Source organism: Ictidomys tridecemlineatus, chromosome 11, assembly GCF_052094955.1.
Source record: "Ictidomys tridecemlineatus isolate mIctTri1 chromosome 11, mIctTri1.hap1, whole genome shotgun sequence".
In the NCBI taxonomy this organism is placed as follows: domain Eukaryota; kingdom Metazoa; phylum Chordata; class Mammalia; order Rodentia; family Sciuridae; genus Ictidomys; species Ictidomys tridecemlineatus.
Window position 1 is genome coordinate 73219924 of NC_135487.1, and position 19890 is coordinate 73239813.

At 38.2% G+C, this 19890-nt stretch overlaps 1 protein-coding gene across 3 annotated transcripts in view; it reads left to right on the top strand.

Annotated features, from left to right (window-relative positions):
• The window catches only part of Lrrc8c (leucine rich repeat containing 8 VRAC subunit C), a 99261-nt gene extending 79892 nt beyond the window's left edge, over positions 1–19369 (top strand). For all 3 annotated transcript variants that reach the window (XM_078026688.1, XM_078026689.1, XM_078026687.1), the window contains one exon: positions 11592–19369. In XM_078026688.1, coding sequence (XP_077882814.1) covers positions 11592–13865 — 2274 coding nt within the window. In that variant the 3' untranslated portion in view covers positions 13866–19369. The remainder of the gene's footprint in view (positions 1–11591) is intronic.
• The last annotated feature ends 521 nt before the right edge of the window (positions 19370–19890 follow it).

Here is a 19890-nt window from a genome sequence, read left to right on the forward strand (position 1 = left end):
TTATCCAAACCTACAGAATGCACAAGAGTGAACTAAAACAGAAACTATGGCCTTTGGGTGGTAATGGTGTATCCATGTATGCTCTTAAATTGCAACAAATATGCCCTTCTGGTGACGGATGTTCCTAAAGGGGGAAGATATGTTCCTGTGAGGGCAGAAGACATGAGAAATCTCTGTACCTTCCTCTTTATTTTTCTGTAACCCTGAAACTGCACTTTTATAAAGTCTTTAAGAAAATACAAAAAGAGCCAGTGGTGGTGTCTGTAATCCAAGTAGTTTGTGAGGCTGCAGCAGAGGAGGATCGAAAGTTCAAAACCAGCCTCAGCAAAAGCAAGGCACTAAGCAACTCTTTGAGACCCTGTCTCTAAATAAAATACAAAATAAGGCTGGGGATATGGCTCAGTGGTTGAATACCCCTTAGTCAATCCCTAGTACCAAAAAAAAGGGGGGGTGGAGCTGAGGTTGTGGTGGCTGAGTGGTCAAGCGCTTGCCTAGTACATGTGAGGCACTGGGTTCAATCCTCAGCACCCCATAAAAAATAATTAATTAATTATTTTTAAAAAAGAAAACACAAGAAGAGGAAAATGATATGTGCATGGCAGGAAAGAAATGCTGCCTCATACTTGCAGTTTTGCTTTTCCATTTCCCCTGGATACAAGGACTGTGTTTGTCCTAGTGACAAAAGATGCAACATGTATAGTTCTCACGGATGTCTATTTTTGTGCTCCTGCAAAGACTGACCCGAAATCACTTGTGAATAAGCCCCAAAGCATTTAGATGTTCACCATCAACCCTGCCTTTTCAGTTCCTCTGCTATCTCATCAAGGGTTTTTTGTACTTAAAACATTTTAAATAGTTATCCTTGAAACAAATCCTGTATTTTCATAGTTAATCCTACCACTGATGAGAGTAAATCTTATGCCTTTTGAGAACAATGCTTTCCTTGTCCACTAGCATCTTGTCTCAGGAAGAAAGTGCTCATAGCAATTAAGTTGTACCTTGCCTGATAACTTAGTGACATGAAAGTTTTTCCCTTCCATTCTATTTCCATCCCTTTGCCAAGAAAAATGGGTCTACCTCAGGAAAAAAAAAGAGAGAGAGAGAGAGAGAGTTGACAATCCATCATTTCAGTTTCTTTTTATTTTCTCCTCAAATGCAGCCTTTTGCCCTGTCTCTGGAACCCACAAGTTTCTGACTTGCTGTCTCTTGGTAACCTATTCAAATCTAGGAGCTCCAGGACCCAAATGAAGCCTTCTTCACCACCAGCTCCATGGAGCCTTCCTGCTTACTCCACACCCAGACTCTTCACTGTGCTCCTCTAGTAATTCACCTGGCATACACATTGCTTCATTTGTACTCTTTTTCATGTCTCTCCAACAAGACTGCAAGTGCTTTCAGAACAGCAGATACACCTGGTCATGCCTCTGATTTTCCTGTGACCCTTAACATGTAGTAAATTCTTAAAAATTTTTAGATGGTGAAGTCTAGTCTGTTCTTGGTGTCTTCAAAGAAGCCCTAGGGAGTGGTTCTTTGGGATGTTTTTCTTGTCACATCATTCTTTGGTCAGAGGCCAGTAACAATAACTCAGCTCCTCCTGACAGACTGAGTGCAGGTCTGGATGATCAGCTTCAGGATAGAGCCATTGGGTACCAGCTAAATTTGAATCTGGGTTAGAGGGAAGATGAAGGATAAAGGCATCATATTAGTCCACCTGCCTTTCTGTGGCTCCATTTTACCATAATAAACCTGCCATAACCAGGGTAAGGCACAGTCTTTTTTTTTAATTTTTTTTGTAGTTGTAGATGGACAGAATGCTTTTATTTTGTTTTTATTTTTATGTGGTGCTGAGGATTGAACCCAGTGCCTCATGCATGGTAGGCAAGTGGTCTACCACTGAGCTACAGCCTCAGCCCAAGGCACAGTCTTTTTATTTATTTATTTATTTATTTAATACCAGGGATTGAACCCAGGAGCACTTAACCACTAAGCTATATCCCCATCCCTTTTTAATTTTTTTTCATTTTAATTAATTATATGTGATAGTATAATGCATTATAATTCATATTACATATATAGAGCACAATTTTTCACATATCTGGTTGTATACAAAGTACATTCACACAATTCGTGTCTTCATACATGTACTTAGGGTAATGATGGCCATCTCATTCCACTATATTTTTCTACCCCCAAACCCCCTCCCTTCCCCTCACTCCCTTTTTCTCCTTTGCCTTATCTAGAGTTCATCTAATCCTCCCTTGCTCCACCACTACCACATTATGAATCAGCAGCCTTAAATCAGAGAAAATATATAGCATTTTTTTTGGGGGGGGGGATTGGCTAACTTCACTTAGCATTATATTCTCCAACTCCATTTTATTCTCTTTTAATGCTTATTAATATTCCAGTGTGTGTGTGTGTGTGTGTGTGTGTGTGTGTGTGTGTGTGTGTATCACATTTTCCTTATCCATTCATCTACTGAAGGGCATCTAGGTTGGTTCCACAGTTTAGCTATTGGGAATTGTGCTATTATAAACATTGATGTGGCTGTGTCCCTGTATTATGGTGTTTTAAGTCCTTTGGGTATAGACCTAGGAGTGGGATAGCTGGGTCAAATGGTGGTTCCAAGCCCTTTTTTTTTTGTTTTTTGAGAGGGGTCTTGCTAAATTGCTTAGGGCCTCACTAATTTACTAAGGCTGGTTTTGAATTTGAGATCCTATTGCCTCAGCCTCCCAAGCTGCTAAAATTATAGGATCAGTCTTTTTAAAGAGTAAGGCACAGACTAAAGAAAACATTTGGATCACAAATTAACATGCTGAAATGGTACCACCTATTTTATCATATACTGTAAATTTTCTCCCTCCCTCCCTCTTTCTATGATGATATAGTCATAAATGTCATTTAAAAAGCTGAAATTGAAGAATAGCTTATGGATTATAGTTTGTAGAGAAAGAACATGTAGGGAACTAAGCAGTCTCGTATGCTATTGGTAGGGAAAAAGAAATTCAGCCTTTTTGAGGAGGGGGAATTTGGCCAGTTGACGCTGTTTGGCACTACCCAAGCAACACCGATTGTTCATAGTATTAATTTGTTTTGACTAATTTTTATATTAAAGCACACATAAATACTTATGGAATAGCTGATAAAGGAAGTATTATAAAGGAAGTATTAACACCCTCCTCTGTTTGTCTTTAGTCATGATGGATAAATATGAAGAGATTTTTTTAAAAAACACACACATGGACTCAAAAACCAAACAAGCATTTCTGTGAAGCATAAATGGAACACTGAATGGGGCTGATTCGATGGCTGGGCTGTTAGCCAAAACCAAGCAGTATCAGCCAGGAGCTCAGCTCCTGTCAGATAAGAGACGAGAGCTTGGTCACTCTTTGAAGCCAAGGCCCCTACTCACAAAAGGAAGCTGCAAAGAATGACAATTAATTGGATGCTAGAGTTGGTGCTTCAGAGGAAACTGTCCATCTAGGGTGCCTCCCATCCAGGAACTGAGTCAGCCTGCCTCATCTGCCTGCCTGGAACTGGGAGGTGCTGACATCATAATGGAACATCAGAATTCCATGATAAGAACTAATGACGGATCAGGGCCTGACTAGGTACGGGAAGCCACAGGAGCACACATGATAGAGACAGTGAAAAACAACCTCCCATTCCGAATGTGCCTGCCACCCAGAACACTTGAAGAAAACTGTGTTAAGCAAGGCTAAAGAAAATTAGCAACTGAAACACTGGTTCACTCCAGATGAAATCAAGTTCTCAAACAGCTGACCATGAATTTAAAATGAATATATATTTAGAGTGGTCAAAAAGATAAAGGCATAACTCAAAAAAAGAGATATGATTTAAAAGCAGATAGATATAAAAAATGTAGAACTCTTAGAAAATGAAAAATTCAATGGCGGGGGGTGTAGCTCAGTGGTGGAGCACTTGCCTGGTATACATAAGGCCCTGGATTCAAATCCCAGCACCACACACACACACACACACACACACACACACACACACACACACATACACAATTAATGAATTTTAAAACATCAACTAATAGAACAGTTGCACTATACTCAGTTGCATAAAGAAATAATGAATGAGACAAGAGTACCAAGTTTACCCAGACCCAAGATCCAAGAAAGATAAGGATTACAAAGCATATGCACCCTTAGGAAAGATAGACTTCAAAGCTCTCACATGTGCCTGATAGAAATTTTGAAAGACATGAAGGAGCAATATTTGAAGAAACATTTAAAGAAAGGTTTGCTAATTTTTTAAAAAATTGAAGTAATTGCTTGCCTGTAAGTATGGTGCAGGATTAATCCACATAAATTGAAATTTAAAATGAAACTGTAGAAAATATGTCATTCAAGGTAAAATCTTGAAATCACCATAGAGAAAGGTAGATTGGCCACTACAGAACAAAATCAATCTGACAGTAGGCTGCTCACCAGGAAAAATAGCCTGGGAGAAAATGGAATCCTGTTTTTAAATGTTATGGGGAAATTACTTTCAACACACAGTTTTATAACTTACCAAATTATTATTTAAGAATGAAAGCAAAGGAGACATTTTCAGATCTACAAGTGTTTGAGTTTCCCATTTAAAAAGTAATTAAGGAGTGGATATGCTTCAAAAGGAAAAGGAACACAGCTGGGGAAATGCAGGATCTAAGAAAACTGGTAGGCCTTAGGTTTAATGAATATATAGTCAATCAAAGTTAACCACAGATTGTAAAAATAATAAAGAAAGCTAAAACAAACTCCAGGAGCAATCAAATTGGATAGTTCAGGGAATAGTTAAAACATTCTTGGGAGAGGAGTAGGATACTGAGAAACTTTAAGTGTACATTTTTAAAAAAATGTAGATAACATCTAGAAGAAGAGAGATGCAGCCTACATTTTCCTAACCAGCTGAGGAGTAGAGGGTGGTGGGAAATAAGACCTAGGGGAGGTTACCAATGCAACAGAAGACAAGATGGAGGGGGAAGAAGGGAAGTAAAATGATGAGTCCAGAAATAAGTCTAAATATTCAAATATGAGCAAGCAAAATAACAATGCATTACATTCATTTGTAAATTTAAAAAAAAAGAAAAGAAAAAGGTGATTAGTTTGGATTTTTAAAAATCTGAAAAGTGGACATCTAGAATATAACAAAATCACCCAGGTGAAAATAAGAGACTAGAATATGATATAAAAATACCAGAAAAAAAATCTGGCAGAGCAGTGTTGATATTAGACAGCATTTAGCCTTCCCACCATTAAGAATGTGCCTTTTGCTGAGCACAGTAGCAAATGCCTCTAATCCCAGTGGCTCAGGAGGCTGAGACAGGAAGATCGCAAGTTCAAAGCTAGCCTCAGCAAAAGCGAAGGCACTAAGCAACTCAGTGAGACCCTGTCTCTAAGTAAAATACTAAATAGGGCTGGGGATATGGCTCAGTGGCTGAGTGACCCTGAGTTCAATGCCCAGTACCCTCGTCCAAAAAAAAAAAGAATATGCCTTTTGTCTAATTAAGGTATATTAAAACCTCCATAGATTATTGCAACCAACACTGCAAATAGGATACAGAAGAATCTCCACACCCTAAGAAATCCCTAGTGTGAACCCTTGCAGTGAGCCCTACCCCTGACCTCCCATCTGTTCTGTGTCCCTCTCTGTTCTCTGAATTGGTTTTCAGAATACCACATAAAATCAGGCAGTATGCAGTCTTTTGAGAGCAACACAGTTCTTAATAGCAAAATTACCTGCAATCACATCATCGTGGAAATGTCTTTAGGAAGTTCTGTGCATCCACAGTATGTAATTTCAGGGCACTTAAGAGGGAATAGATCTCCAGGTGCCAATATATTAAAATCTCCAAGACATGTGAAAGTGAAACCCAATACATATACATATTGCAGGAACAATACATACAGTAGAATTCCATATGTGATATATAATATATATATAATACAATATATATATTATATATCACATATGTAAATGTGCATATAAATCTGGAACCAAATTTATCAGGGCTCATGGAAGAATGGCATAGGGGTAGGAGACTCTGCCTTCTGTATTAAAAATAAATGTGCCAAGAGGAAAGACAGGGCTGGGGTTGTGGCTCAGCGGTAGAGTGCACCTAGCATGTGTGAGGCGCTGGGTTTGATCCTCAGCACCTATAAAAATAAATAAATAAATAAATAAATATTTTTTAAAGGAAAGACAGATTTTTGGTAACCAAAAATAAATAAATAAATAAAATACCAAGGTGTAACTTTACAATAAATTTATAAAGCCTTTGTAAAGAATACTATAAGACAATCCTGAAAGCCACAATTAGATGGAGACAAATATCATGTAGAAGGATGAACACCATAAAGATATCCATTGTTAAATTTAATTCAATAAAATACTACCAGGTTTTTCTTTTTTTCTGAAATTGATTATAAAGTTTGCTGTGAAAAAGGTGAATTTCTCACACTAATAACTGATTTAAATGTCTTTCTCCTGTGTTTGACCTTGAAGGCCTTATTGTTCTTTTATCCCTAACAAAGCAACTAAGAGTAGAGATTCCAAAATGATTACTTTCCCTGAGGCACACTCAGAACTGACCAGCATTTGTGTTCCCCTGTCCTACCGCTGTCTTGGAGATGTCATTTACACTTTTGGCATGTACTAGATAAGCTGGTCTTTATTTATATTGCTCTATCTTTGTTATTTCAAGTAGTTCCTCTGAAGTTAAGTGGTTTTGTTTTATTTTGTTTTATTTTGTTTTAATCTCAGCCCTTCGGGGTCTCATGCACACAAATGTGGCATCTATTCTATAGGTTGTCACAGATGTGTACTGCATTTCACTGAACTGCTTCTCTGGCAACTGCCTAAATATGTAGACCACACTCTTTTGCATAATCAGCATATGTGCTATGATTCTGACTCTCAAAAGACAAAATTAGTTACAGATTAACTGGTTTTTATTTGTGATTCATGAACTGAGGTAGCAAAATAGAATGAGAACTCCCGGTGGGCAGTAGAATAACAGTGGGTTTCATAGGTAGAGACAAGGAAAAAGAACAATAGGGGAAAAGCTGACTGGTTAACATCAGGTTACTTACTTATCAGGGTGAAAGCAGAGAGGACTTACTTATTACTCTGACGCAAATAAACTGAGGTCTCCTGCTCTCAGGAAACACTGGTCTGTTAGGAGATCTGCTTCCTTGAAGTTTTAGTTTGATCACGTAGCATTTAGCTTAGTAACTCTATTATGATTTGGATGTGAGGTGTCCCCAAAAAACTCATGTGTGAGACAAGGCAAGAAGGCTTAGAGGAGAAATGGTTGGGTTATGAGAGTCTTATCCCAATCAGTAAATTAATCCCCTGATGGGATTAACTGAGTGGTAACTGAAGGCAGGTAGGACGTGGTTGGAGGAGGTGGGTCATTGGGGGCATGCCTTTGGGACATATATTTTGTATCTGAAGATGGAGTCTCTGTCTGCTTCATGGTCATCATATGAGCCATTTCCCTCCATCACACTCTGCCGCCATGATGTTCTACCTCACTTCAAGCCCCAAGGAATGGAGCCAGTTGTCTTGGACTGAGACCACTGAAACTGTGAGCCCCCAAATAAACTTTTCCTCCTCTGAAGTTGTTCAGGTCTTGCCTGAACTAGATGACAGCTGCTCCTGAAGATCCAGAGGATCTAGGGTCAAACACTAGTCCAGTGCCCTCTCTTAAGTTTTGGCACACGCCCAAAGGATTCCATTCTCATGTTCCGGTATCTGCTTCATGGAAATAGTTTATTTTTACCCATCCTGAGAAAATTCTTCCTTTCTATTCAACTTTGATCCAAGCATGAATTTGCTGTGATTTCCAAAAAAAAATTTATTTATACAATACTGTTTTTCTTCACAATGGAGAGGGGGCAAATTGTGCCTTGGCTTCACCAGACCCTAGCTGTCAGGTAACCTTCTCTGTGTCCTTCTCCTCATTCTCATGTTTACTTTGATCTATTTTCCTTAACATAAATGGCTTCATTCTGAGAAGGATTCTCATATCAGCTTTTTGGATACTTTTCTCCCCCTTGGTATATTTTGGATCTCATTCTTCTGTTCACTTTGCTTTCAAATTTTTTCCTTTCTTCTCTGCCCCCACCCTCAATTTCTTCCCCTCCTCCTCTACTTGCCCTACATAAACTCAACATGCAGCTTTATACTGCATGTTGTTGTCCCTGAGAGGGGCACAACTTTTCCACACTGCAACTGGAGGAGCTGCTGGGGAGGATTCCCATAGGGTTTTATAACTGTCTGCTTCATGGAGGGGTCTGGGGACTTTCCCCCTGCCCATACTCTAGCATAGTCCTGTGCTAGCAGCTAGAACCCCACAATTAATTCTTTCCAAGTTTGTTCTGCAGCCTTTCCTTAAGACTTGTTTTGCACTCTAATCTTTCAGTTGCTGGGTTAAGGTAAAGAAAAATGAAGTACAGGTTTAACTTGCAGACTTCTTAGAAAAGCAGAAAAGATGAAGAAAAAAATTTCAAGTTTTATAGGATGCCATAGAGTTTTACAGAGATACCCCAAAAATGCCCTGTATCACCACTACCCCTTTTTAGGGATCCTATCTTGCCTTTGGGAGTAGGGGGATTCTTTCTCTTTTTGAATATAATTTTGAAAGTGCTGATCATTCTCCCAGTCCTTCCTGATGTTACAGTGTTTAAAAAAAAAATACTGTTTCTGTTAAACATAGAAGAAACTGACTTCCTCTCTCCCATAACTATTTTACTGTTTAAATCTCCATACTATTGACTGCAGGACTCACTAAGCTGGTGGTTGTTGCTTTTCATAGTTCTGGATTGAACAACCTGTCCCTGCATTCTTTCAGAATTCTACTTGGAGTTGCCTCTGTGCTGGAATCTTCTGATGATATGTTCCCTCAGCAACATGAGCAGCTACAGTTTTTAGTGACTAAATTCCAGTATTTTTTTTCCTACTCAGTTCTCATTTCTGAGTGGTTAACAGCTTTTGGAAAATAAATCACTGTCTTTACCCTCCCAAAATTTGAGCAGGCACATTTCAAAAACTATATCTTCATGAAGATTTTAGGGGAAACATAAAATCAGAGGTCTGAAAGGAACTTGGCTAATATTGCCCTCCTACATGGGACTGAAGCTGAAGAAATGAGAAGACTGTGTGGAACAGTGGAAGAACACTGGGCCAGAAAAAGAAGACAGCTGTGATTCCTGTTGTGTGAACTTGAGCAAGTCATTCTTTTGAACCTGCAGATCCCATTCTGCAGAATGGGGAGACTGGGATCTACCTTCCCAGCATAGCAGCCGCCCCAGCCAATCAGATGCCTTAGTGCAAAATATAAAAAGCCACCCCTACAGTGTGGACGTAGCCCTGTGTGCATATAGTTAAGTAAAGGAGCACAAGCTAGATAATAGCCCATGCTTGCCCCTCAGCCAGGTGCACTGGTGCAGAGCGTAGCCTGAAATTCTGTGCAGCAGCCAGGAAACCCTACCCATCTTCATCATTAGGAGCAAGCCTACAGGAGGGACAGCATGAGAGCCTGCCTAGTAGTTTGGCAAGAACTTAGCACCTTTTAAGAAGGTGCCTGCTTTCTTGACTTGAACTAGTCTTGTTTTTACACTATGTTTTCATGACATCATTAACAATGTCATATTAACATATTAGCCCAAGGGTGGCACTCTTGGAGAATGTGCTCAAGGAAGAACATTCCTTTCCCCTGCTTCTCTCTACTTCTCTTTCTCTAGCCTCATTTCTTGTTTTATGCATAGGCTATGGGAAACAGCAAGCTTTGTACCTAAAAAGCTTGTACTTATTATCTAGGACAAAGTCATACTGGGATCCTTTTGACTTATTCCTAGAAATTCAGTAAAATGAAATAAGAAACATGGACTCTGGGTCCAGATGATTCTGGCTATAGATGACATGAGTCAAGTTGCTTAACCTGAGCCCATGCCTCAGTGTCTTCATCAGCAAAATGGAAATAATGAGTACCTGCCCCATGACATTATGAGAATAGGGACAGTCACATACTAAGCACAATATAAGTTTGCTGTTGTCAACAATCTTCATCTTCATCCTAAGAGAGGTGTCCTCGACACCCAGGCCCATACAACCCTGAGCCAAAGGACTGGTGGCAGCTCTGGATTCATTCACTTTCTCAGCAAATATTTACTAATGGTCTCCTGTGTGACAGCACTTCCCTAAGTGTTGGATGCTTCACTCCACTGACAATTTCGTACTTCTGTGGGCTGAGATGCTAGTTCCCTCATCCCTAGTTTGTGGTCACCTACCATGCCTAGCAGTCCACTTTACAATGGGTTCAGTTTCTGCCTCTATAGTCAATGTAAAAGACTTGGACATGGCAACATCGTGAGATACCTTACTCTTGCAGAATCACCAAACACTGGATTTCCCACCATTTGACATCTTCAAGTATAAGTAGACTTCTCCTGAATTATTAATTCCACATGTCATTGCTGTATAGTCCTCAGTTATTATTCTTCCTTGGAACTGTTTGCTAATTGTTCAGATTGTTCCACTTAAATGGGCTTCTTCATGGATATGATTCCTCCAGGTTCATTCAAGGTATATTCTGCCTCATCCTACCTCATCTTCAAAAAGGGCCCTTCTCTTTCTCAAATTGCAGTCTTGACATTCTTATAGCATAACATTATTTTCAACTACTTAAAGCATCAGTAGAGGGAGAGAGATTCTCAATATTGTATGAAAAGCTAGCAAATTTAGATATAATTATTTTTCTATTGAACACTTCCAACTTCTTTCATCTCTCTCTGAAGAAATGATTAGTATAAAAACTTAACAAACATGGGCACAGTGATGCATGCTTGTAATCTCAGTGGTTTGGGAGGCTGAGGCGAGAGGATTGCAAGTTCAAAGCCAGCCTCAGCAATAGTAAGGTGCTAAGCAACTCAGTGAGACCCTGTCTCTAACAAAAGACAAAATTGGGCTGGGGATGTGGCTCAGTGGTTGAGTGCCTGTGAGTTCAATCCCTGGCACCCCCCAAAAAAAATTAATAAAACTTTTATTTTATTAAGCCATTCATATTAATTTTTGAATAATAACCAGAATATGAGTAGAAAGAAAAAGGGAAACAATAAAGTTAGAATTTTTTCCATATTTCTTCTTTCCAATTCTTTTACTACTCATATATAAAATAATATAATATTGGGAGCCGTCTAACTCAAGATTACATCTGATAAGGAAATATACTTTCCAGACCAATGACTGATTTTTCCACTGTCTGGTGAGAGAAGAGATACAAATTAGAAATATATAAAGATTCTCTAAATAGTCACTTTGTTATAACTTGTTCTATATCTTCAAAAAATTGCTGTTTTATGTCACGGCTTACACATAAGAAATAAAGTCAGATATTTATTTCATTTTTTTCCAACATATGATCTAAGAGCAAAATGCTGGTGCTGGAATTGAGCATTATATTCTCCAGGCGGAGGAAACGGACATTTATTGGATGATATTGCTCCTTTCTTGGCACTAATGACATTAGGAAAGCTCTTAGAGTAATATAATTTGAACATATTATTTCTGTGTTTCAGGTCATGCAGGACAAGATAATCTGCCTTCCGAAAAGAGTGCAGCCTGCTCAGAACCACACTTCCGTTTCGAATGTGTCTCAAGCCGTTGCCAGTACCACCCCACTGCCTCCACCTAAACCATCTCCCGGGAACCCTGCCACTGTGGAAATGAAAGGACTGAAGACAGACTTGGACCTGCAACAGTACAGTTTCATAAACCAGATGTGTTATGAGCGAGCCCTCCACTGGTACGCCAAGTATTTCCCTTACCTTGTGCTCATCCATACCCTGGTCTTCATGCTCTGCAGCAACTTTTGGTTCAAATTCCCTGGCTCCAGCTCCAAAATAGAACATTTCATCTCCATCCTGGGGAAGTGTTTTGACTCTCCCTGGACCACACGGGCTTTATCTGAAGTGTCTGGGGAGGACTCTGAGGAAAAGGACAACAGGAAGAACAATATGAACAGGTCCAACACCACCCAGTCTGGCCCCGAAGGCAGCCTGGTCAACTCTCAATCTCTAAAATCAATCCCTGAGAAGTTTGTGGTTGACAAATCTACTGCAGGGGCTCTGGATAAAAAGGAAGGTGAGCAAGCAAAGGCCTTATTTGAGAAGGTGAAGAAGTTCAGGCTGCATGTAGAAGAAGGTGATATATTATATGCCATGTATGTTCGCCAGACTGTACTGAAGGTTATCAAGTTCCTAATCATCATTGCATATAATAGTGCTCTGGTTTCCAAAGTCCAGTTTACAGTGGACTGTAACGTTGACATTCAGGACATGACTGGATATAAAAACTTCTCTTGCAATCATACCATGGCACACTTGTTCTCAAAACTCTCCTTTTGCTACTTGTGCTTTGTAAGTATCTATGGATTGACGTGCCTTTACACCTTATACTGGCTGTTCTACCGTTCCCTAAGGGAGTACTCTTTTGAGTATGTTCGCCAGGAGACTGGAATTGATGATATTCCAGATGTGAAAAATGATTTTGCTTTTATGCTTCATATGATAGATCAGTATGACCCTCTCTATTCCAAGAGATTTGCAGTGTTCCTGTCCGAAGTCAGTGAAAATAAATTGAAGCAGCTGAACTTAAATAACGAGTGGACTCCTGACAAACTGAGGCAGAAGCTGCAGACAAATGCCCATAATCGACTGGAATTGCCTCTTATCATGCTTTCTGGCCTTCCAGACACTGTTTTTGAAATCACAGAGTTGCAGTCTCTAAAACTTGAAATTATTAAGAATGTAATGATCCCAGCCACCATTGCACAGCTAGACAATCTCCAAGAGCTCTCTCTCCACCAGTGTTCTGTCAAAATCCACAGCGCAGCACTCTCTTTCCTGAAGGAAAACCTCAAAGTTTTGAGCGTCAAGTTTGATGACATGAGGGAGCTGCCCCCCTGGATGTATGGACTCCGGAATCTGGAAGAGCTCTACCTGGTTGGCTCTCTAAGTCATGACATATCCAAAAATATTACCCTTGAGTCTCTGCGGGATCTCAAAAGCCTTAAAATCCTCTCTATCAAAAGTAACGTCTCCAAAATCCCTCAGGCAGTGGTGGATGTTTCCAGCCATCTCCAAAAGATGTGCATCCATAACGACGGCACCAAGCTGGTCATGCTCAACAACTTAAAGAAGATGACCAATCTTACAGAGCTGGAACTGGTCCACTGTGACCTGGAGCGCATTCCCCATGCCGTGTTCAGCCTGCTCAGCCTCCAGGAACTGGATCTGAAAGAAAACAACCTGAAATCTATAGAAGAAATTGTGAGCTTCCAGCACCTGAGAAAGCTAACAGTGCTGAAACTGTGGCATAACAGCATCACCTACATCCCCGAGCATATAAAGAAGCTCACCAGCCTGGAACGACTATCCTTCAGTCACAATAAAATAGAGGTGCTGCCTTCCCACCTCTTCCTATGCAACAAAATCCGATACTTGGACTTATCCTACAATGACATTCGATTTATCCCACCTGAAGTTGGAGTTCTACAAAGTTTACAGTATTTTTCCATCACTTGTAACAAAGTGGAAAGCCTTCCAGATGAACTCTACTTCTGCAAGAAACTTAAAACTCTGAAGATTGGGAAAAACAGCCTGTCTGTACTCTCACCAAAAATTGGAAATTTACTGTTTCTTTCCTACTTAGATGTCAAAGGCAATCACTTTGAGATCCTCCCTCCCGAACTCGGTGACTGCCGGGCTCTGAAGAGAGCTGGTTTGGTTGTGGAAGATGCTCTGTTTGAAACTCTGCCTTCTGACGTCCGGGAACAAATGAAAGCTGAATAACTTATTTTTCATCAGAGTTTGACTGAAACACGCTTCTACCAAATACAGTATAAGTAATTAGGTAGTCTTAATGCCTTTCCTATTTTATTTTATTTTTTTTTTCTTTTTCACACGAAACTAAATGTACACAAAGATTGAGTAAGGAGTATGTATTTTTTAATAAAAATTTAATTGTATTTTTTCAATATTAATATTTTAAAGTTTTATTTGTCTTGGAACCTAATGTATCTATTATTGTTTTCTACTGACAGAAACAGATGGTTCCATCTGTTTTTTGATTTTGTTTTATTTTTTTCAGTTCATTCTTCTAAAAGGGAGGGAAATATAAATTGCATGCACTTTGGCATATTTTAAATGGATGAAGATATCTTGCCAATGTCATTTTTAGCCCATTTGCACCAGTACCGGGTCCCTGTTTTTGTTTTCATCATGTCTACACCAAGGAATCTATGCTTGTTAGTTATTTTTAATAACAGCTGTCTTCTCCATTGGCCAAGCCTTTCTTTCATTCTACAGAAAACTGTTCTCCAAAGTATAAATTCACTGAAGTCCTTTGTCAGGGTATTAGTTTTAAAATTTGCCCCTAAATTGTATTATTTCATATACTGACAGTGACAATTATCCTTAGACAAGGATTTTGTAAGTTCATGAAGAAAGCAGTCCTTACTGGTTGGCATGCTTGAATTGGTAATTTATAATTCAACTGATTTGTGTTTTTACCAACCTTTTATTAAAAAACATTTTAAAACTAAATACAAAAGCACCTCCATGCTGTAATTTCAACATTGCTATGCAGTACTGGTGAAGAGCCCTAGAGAAATTAGATTTATTTTAACATCCTAATAGATAATTAAATTTAAAAATCATAGACTTAGAAGCCTGTTTTTTGAGTAATTTAATCATCTTTGATATCTTGATAAGCAGATGCATCAGATGGGAAAAAAAAAAAAGTCACTACTAAAGCACTCTGTTGAAGAGCTGGTATATTCCATTCAGCTCTCCTTTCCTCTAGGCACTGTGGCAGTGGTAAGCTATTCAAATCCTGCCTGTTTCACAAAATAACCCACTTCTATATATATGAATACATATGTATATTTATTGATTTCCCACAAGCCTGCTAGTGGTACAGCACAGAAACTCTGTCTGCTCTCTGGCTTAAAATACATATCTCATCTAAAATGGTTCTGTTAACTTTTTTTTTTTAGAAGTGTGAATAAAGTGCTAAGTGGTGTCACTTAGCAAGAATTTTTGCCTGACGATCAGCAGAGCTTTTATTTACCTTTGTACTTAAAATCCAACATAATATGGGGATTTGGGCTAAATATTTCCCTGGCTGATCCGATAAAGCTTTGTAACTTAATAGCAAAAGAAAGTAGGAAGATGGTTTGGGATTTTAAAATGCTGTTTTTAAAAATGGCTCCTTGATCCTGGTGAATTTGCCGGATTCTACTTTGCGCTGTGTACAAGAGGCAGCTATGGTGACTGCTGGGCAGACACGTGTACCTTGGTTGTGTTTTAAACATTCAGATACATCAGGGGGGAGAGGATTAAAGGGAAAAATACATTTTACTTGTTTAATAATCCAATCACAGAGACCAAGAGCTTCACATTTTCTGTTCTGTGTTGAAGTTTCAGAATGTGATTTTGTGGAGCTGATTTATTTAGACCTGAAGTTAAAATAATGATGTTTTAGAATAGTAACGTGGTGTAGTTCTTATATGATAAAATATTCAATTCCAGAATATTGGGATCCCAAATATGAACACTGTATTGTATTTAGAAACATAGTCCTGTTTGTTTTAAACAAGGAGTTTGTTGGCAGATTGTCCATGGTTGAGCATGACTGAAATACCCTGTTGAAAAGTAAGCTTAGACATCTGATGGCAGAACACTTGTGTGCACTGTTTTTCTTGATTGACATGTATGGTTATTATCTCTATCACCCTTCAAAAGGGATCTATTCAGGTTAAAATTATATTTATGCTGAACTAGTAATAACTAGCAACCTCATATGGATTCCTCAGTGAAATAAGTCACTAATAATTGGCTTTTGTCACTTGCTCAAAATTCCAAAAGAATTTGATTTGTTTTCTTAAAGATTTTGCAAGCTGATTCCCAACTTAAGTTGTAAATAACACTCAGAAGATCAGCATAGGTCCACAACTTTTATGTTTTAATTAAAGGGAAATTCAAAGATCTTTCTATTAGATTTTATAAAAATCAAAAATCTAAATTTTCTGATTCTGGCCCTTTTAATATTATAAGATTTTGTTCACATTCTTAGGTAAAAGCATTCAATTACTTACTATTTAGCCTTTAAATGGGAAACTCAGGTAAATGAACTACTGACTTTTTCTAAAGTTCTTTAACTGATCAACTCAGTGGACAGAAGTATTTACCTAATCACTTTCTGTGTTTTCCAAGTGCTCTTGCTAAAAAGGACAACTAGCTATCTTTCTCCCGCCTCAATAGAATTCACGAGTAACTGCTGTGTAAATATTTTTTTTAAAAAAAAAAAAAGCATTTTACATATTATTAACTCCAATGGCTGCTTGAATCTCATGGTGGGTAAGCTTTTTTTGGTGAGTTTTATTGTTGAAATTCAGAGTAGAAATAATTGTTTGGTGGTGGTCTGGTTGGAAAAAAATGCATCCCAGTGGAACCCCCCTCAGAACACCCTGCCTCAGAAAGCTGTTCTATCTTCTTGTTATGTGTTGGGTTTGTTTTGCTTTTGATGCATCATTTTTAATGTCCTGGTTTTTGATACAGTAGAATCTGTTACTTACAGTGATAAAATTTTCTTAGTGTTCACCTCTCTTTCCCTGTCACTGTATTTTTCAGCTATTTTAATGACTCCTAACAGTTTACGAGGTATCTTGTGCGGCAGGCACTGCTTTCTCAGAAAAGCTGGGAAGAGATGCCTATTGCAAGTACGTGCTCATTTCTAGGGGCCTCCTTTCCTGTATCTCAAACCTGTTTGTAGAAGGGTCTTAACAACCTGAGTCTTCCTTAGGTTACTTGGAATAAAGAAGTCCAAGTTCTTACAATACTCTATTTTATGATTTCTGATGTAAATCTTTATCTCTTAAGATGTCTCCTAGTAGGGTTTTGCTGTTGTTTATATTCTACTCTAAGTGAAGTCCATTCTTTAAGTAATTTATTTTACTCTCTAATTTAATTTTATACCAAATACCTGATTAGTCATCATGATATATTTATTTAAAATAAGCATTTATGATCCATCATTATGAACACTGTCAGCAGTATTTAGTAGCGAACAGATAAATGTCAACATAATTTCAGTTCATTTTTCAAGCATAAATTAAGATTCAGTTAACATTCTTCCTTTGAATCCTGAATGTGATGATGCTATTCAAATATTTCACCTTAGGGGTAGGATCTCAATAACTTTGGATAGGGTTAACCTCAAGTTAGCAAAACAAATGAACGAAACAGAATAATTAGGGGGGAATAGACTGCCTAAAGGGTCTGTACAATTTTCTCTCTTTTCTTATCTACTTAGAAACATGGTAAGAGAACTTGGGTGGCCTTGATCAGAACATGACCTGCTGTAAGTTTCTCAGATCAGGTCCCACTACCATGCTTCTGACAGTTTTCTGCTTTCCAAATTAGTATCCACTCTTATTCTGTCTTCTCGGGAGTCATCACTGATGAAGATGGCATACATACTTGCATTCGTTTGGGGGAGACAGAAAGATCTCCCCATGTCACAAGGAATGTTTTTTTTAATCAGAAGAATTTGACATGGGGTATCTAACTTTGGACAATTTGATTTCTTGGCCATGTCAAGTAACAGGCTCTGTGCATGGATTTTAATGTTGTTTGAATTTGCCTCCTTCTGAATACTTCTCTCCCACCTTACTTTGCTTCTTTAGTGCATATTTCTATTGGGGTTGAAACTCCATGCCTTATGTGCCACTCATCTCCTCGCTGTCTGTAAGTGTTCAGATTGTGTCAACTACTGGCAAAACTTAACTAAGACTGTCAAGAAAAAGGCTTGAAAGTTAACTTGTCATAATACAAATTCATGATAAAATGTCTTAATGTTATTTGGCTTTGTAGTACATAGGAACAGAAAATAACTTAAATAAAGTCATTTTTGTAAGTTAACACTGAGATTAGTCCCTTGCTCATTTTTATAAGTCATGTTTATCTTTTGCATTTCGTAAACTATTATTACTAAGTCTCCCTGTGCTCTGCCGGAAATGGGCTGCATGCATTCTTTCACTTGGTATTGAGCTAGTTTCTGTAATTGTGACTAATTATTTCCTTCCTTAATTCACTGTACTGCATCTACCTAAGCTGCCCCTGGAGTTCCATTTGGGTAATTAGTGCCTTAATATATAATCTGGAGTGCAATTGTTGGGCATTTGCCTGACCAAATTGTACAATGGCTGTCCAGCCCAGCTTTCAATAAATACTTTTATGGTAATGATGGTGGTTATTTAAAGGAATCAGAGTGGTTCTGCACAGCTAGGAGGCCTCCCAAATTAACCACAGTCACTCTAGGCTTATGGAAACCTTGGACAAGAAAAAATTTATGTATCACTTATGCATAAGAGAATAATGACTGTAACTTTCTTCTGTATAGCATTTGTTTTTCTGATAGTCAACTCTTTGGAGAAGGATGACTGAGATGAGGAAGGATGGCGAATGTGATGGGATATACCATGTGAATATGTGTATCAGACCCTTAGAAGAGATTAGATGAAACTGGAGAACTTTGGGGGACAAGCTGGGAATATAGTAGATTTGAGAGAGTTGGTGATTTCAGTTCATTGTGTACACAACGCATATAGACTTATTTTTTCAGTCCTTTAAGGAATTAATTTCATTTCAACTCCTTACACTTGAGACACACCATTTTTAAAAAATTATTTGGTTCAGTTTTTTTGGTTTTTTTTGTTTTTGAGGGGTACCAGGGATTGATCTCAGGGGCACTTATCACTGAGCCACATCCCCAGCCCTATTTTGTATTTTATTTAGAGACAGGGTCTCACTGAGTTGTTTGGCACCTTGCTTTTGCTGAGGCTGGCTTTGAACTTGCAATCATCCTGCCTCGGCCTCCAAAACCACAGGGATTACAGGCGTGTGCCACCATGCCCAGCTTGGTTCAGTTCTTATTATAAGTCTCAGGTAATATAAGTGTTGAGAAACATGACAGAAAAGAAGTAACCTGTAAGCTTTGCGTCTTATATTTCTTCCATAATTATTCTATTACCATAAAAAAATCCCAGAAGTAATTGTGATACAAAAAAAATTATAACATTTCCTCACTTTGAATTGTGGAAGTTCTTGGAATTCCATCTAATTTCATAGACAACGTGTGATAATTTTGTTAAAATCATACTCTAAATAACATTTGGGTAGCTGTGAATATCTTTCTTGGGCTGATTTAGTCCAAGCATAATTAAGACTAATGCAAAAACATGAAGATGTATTCACTGTGCATTTGAGGAATAAATGTTGAGAAGTTTGTGAAACAGTTGATGAGTTCCATTTGTGCCTATTGAGTGGTTTGTATAAATTATATTTCTTAGTGATTTAAATTTCTTTATGAAAAATATTTCACAGAATAGCCAATCCCAACGAAAACCTGAAAGACTGTGCACAATAATGATCTCCAAAAGGAAACCAATTTTTGTTTCACAGGTACAGGACTTTTCTGTAAGCCTTTCTAACAGGAAGTCAGTTTGTTCAAAATTAGAAGGATTTTTTTTTTCTTCACTCTCCCCAGGTTCTAGCCTCTGGAAGCATGACTCATAACCTTTCCTGGTAGTTATACTTGTGAGCCTTAACACTATGAGCAGGCTAACATCAAGAAACAAAGACAGGATGTTGACAGCCTTTACTTTAGTGAGGAAATATTTTAAATGAATTCATTCTGTAAAACTGAGAACTACAGATTTGGTGTCAGTCAAAACAATTCAATCTAAACATTTAGCCACATAAATATTTTGTTAGGTCCAGGTTACCACTCAAAGAAACTGAATTTATGTCAATT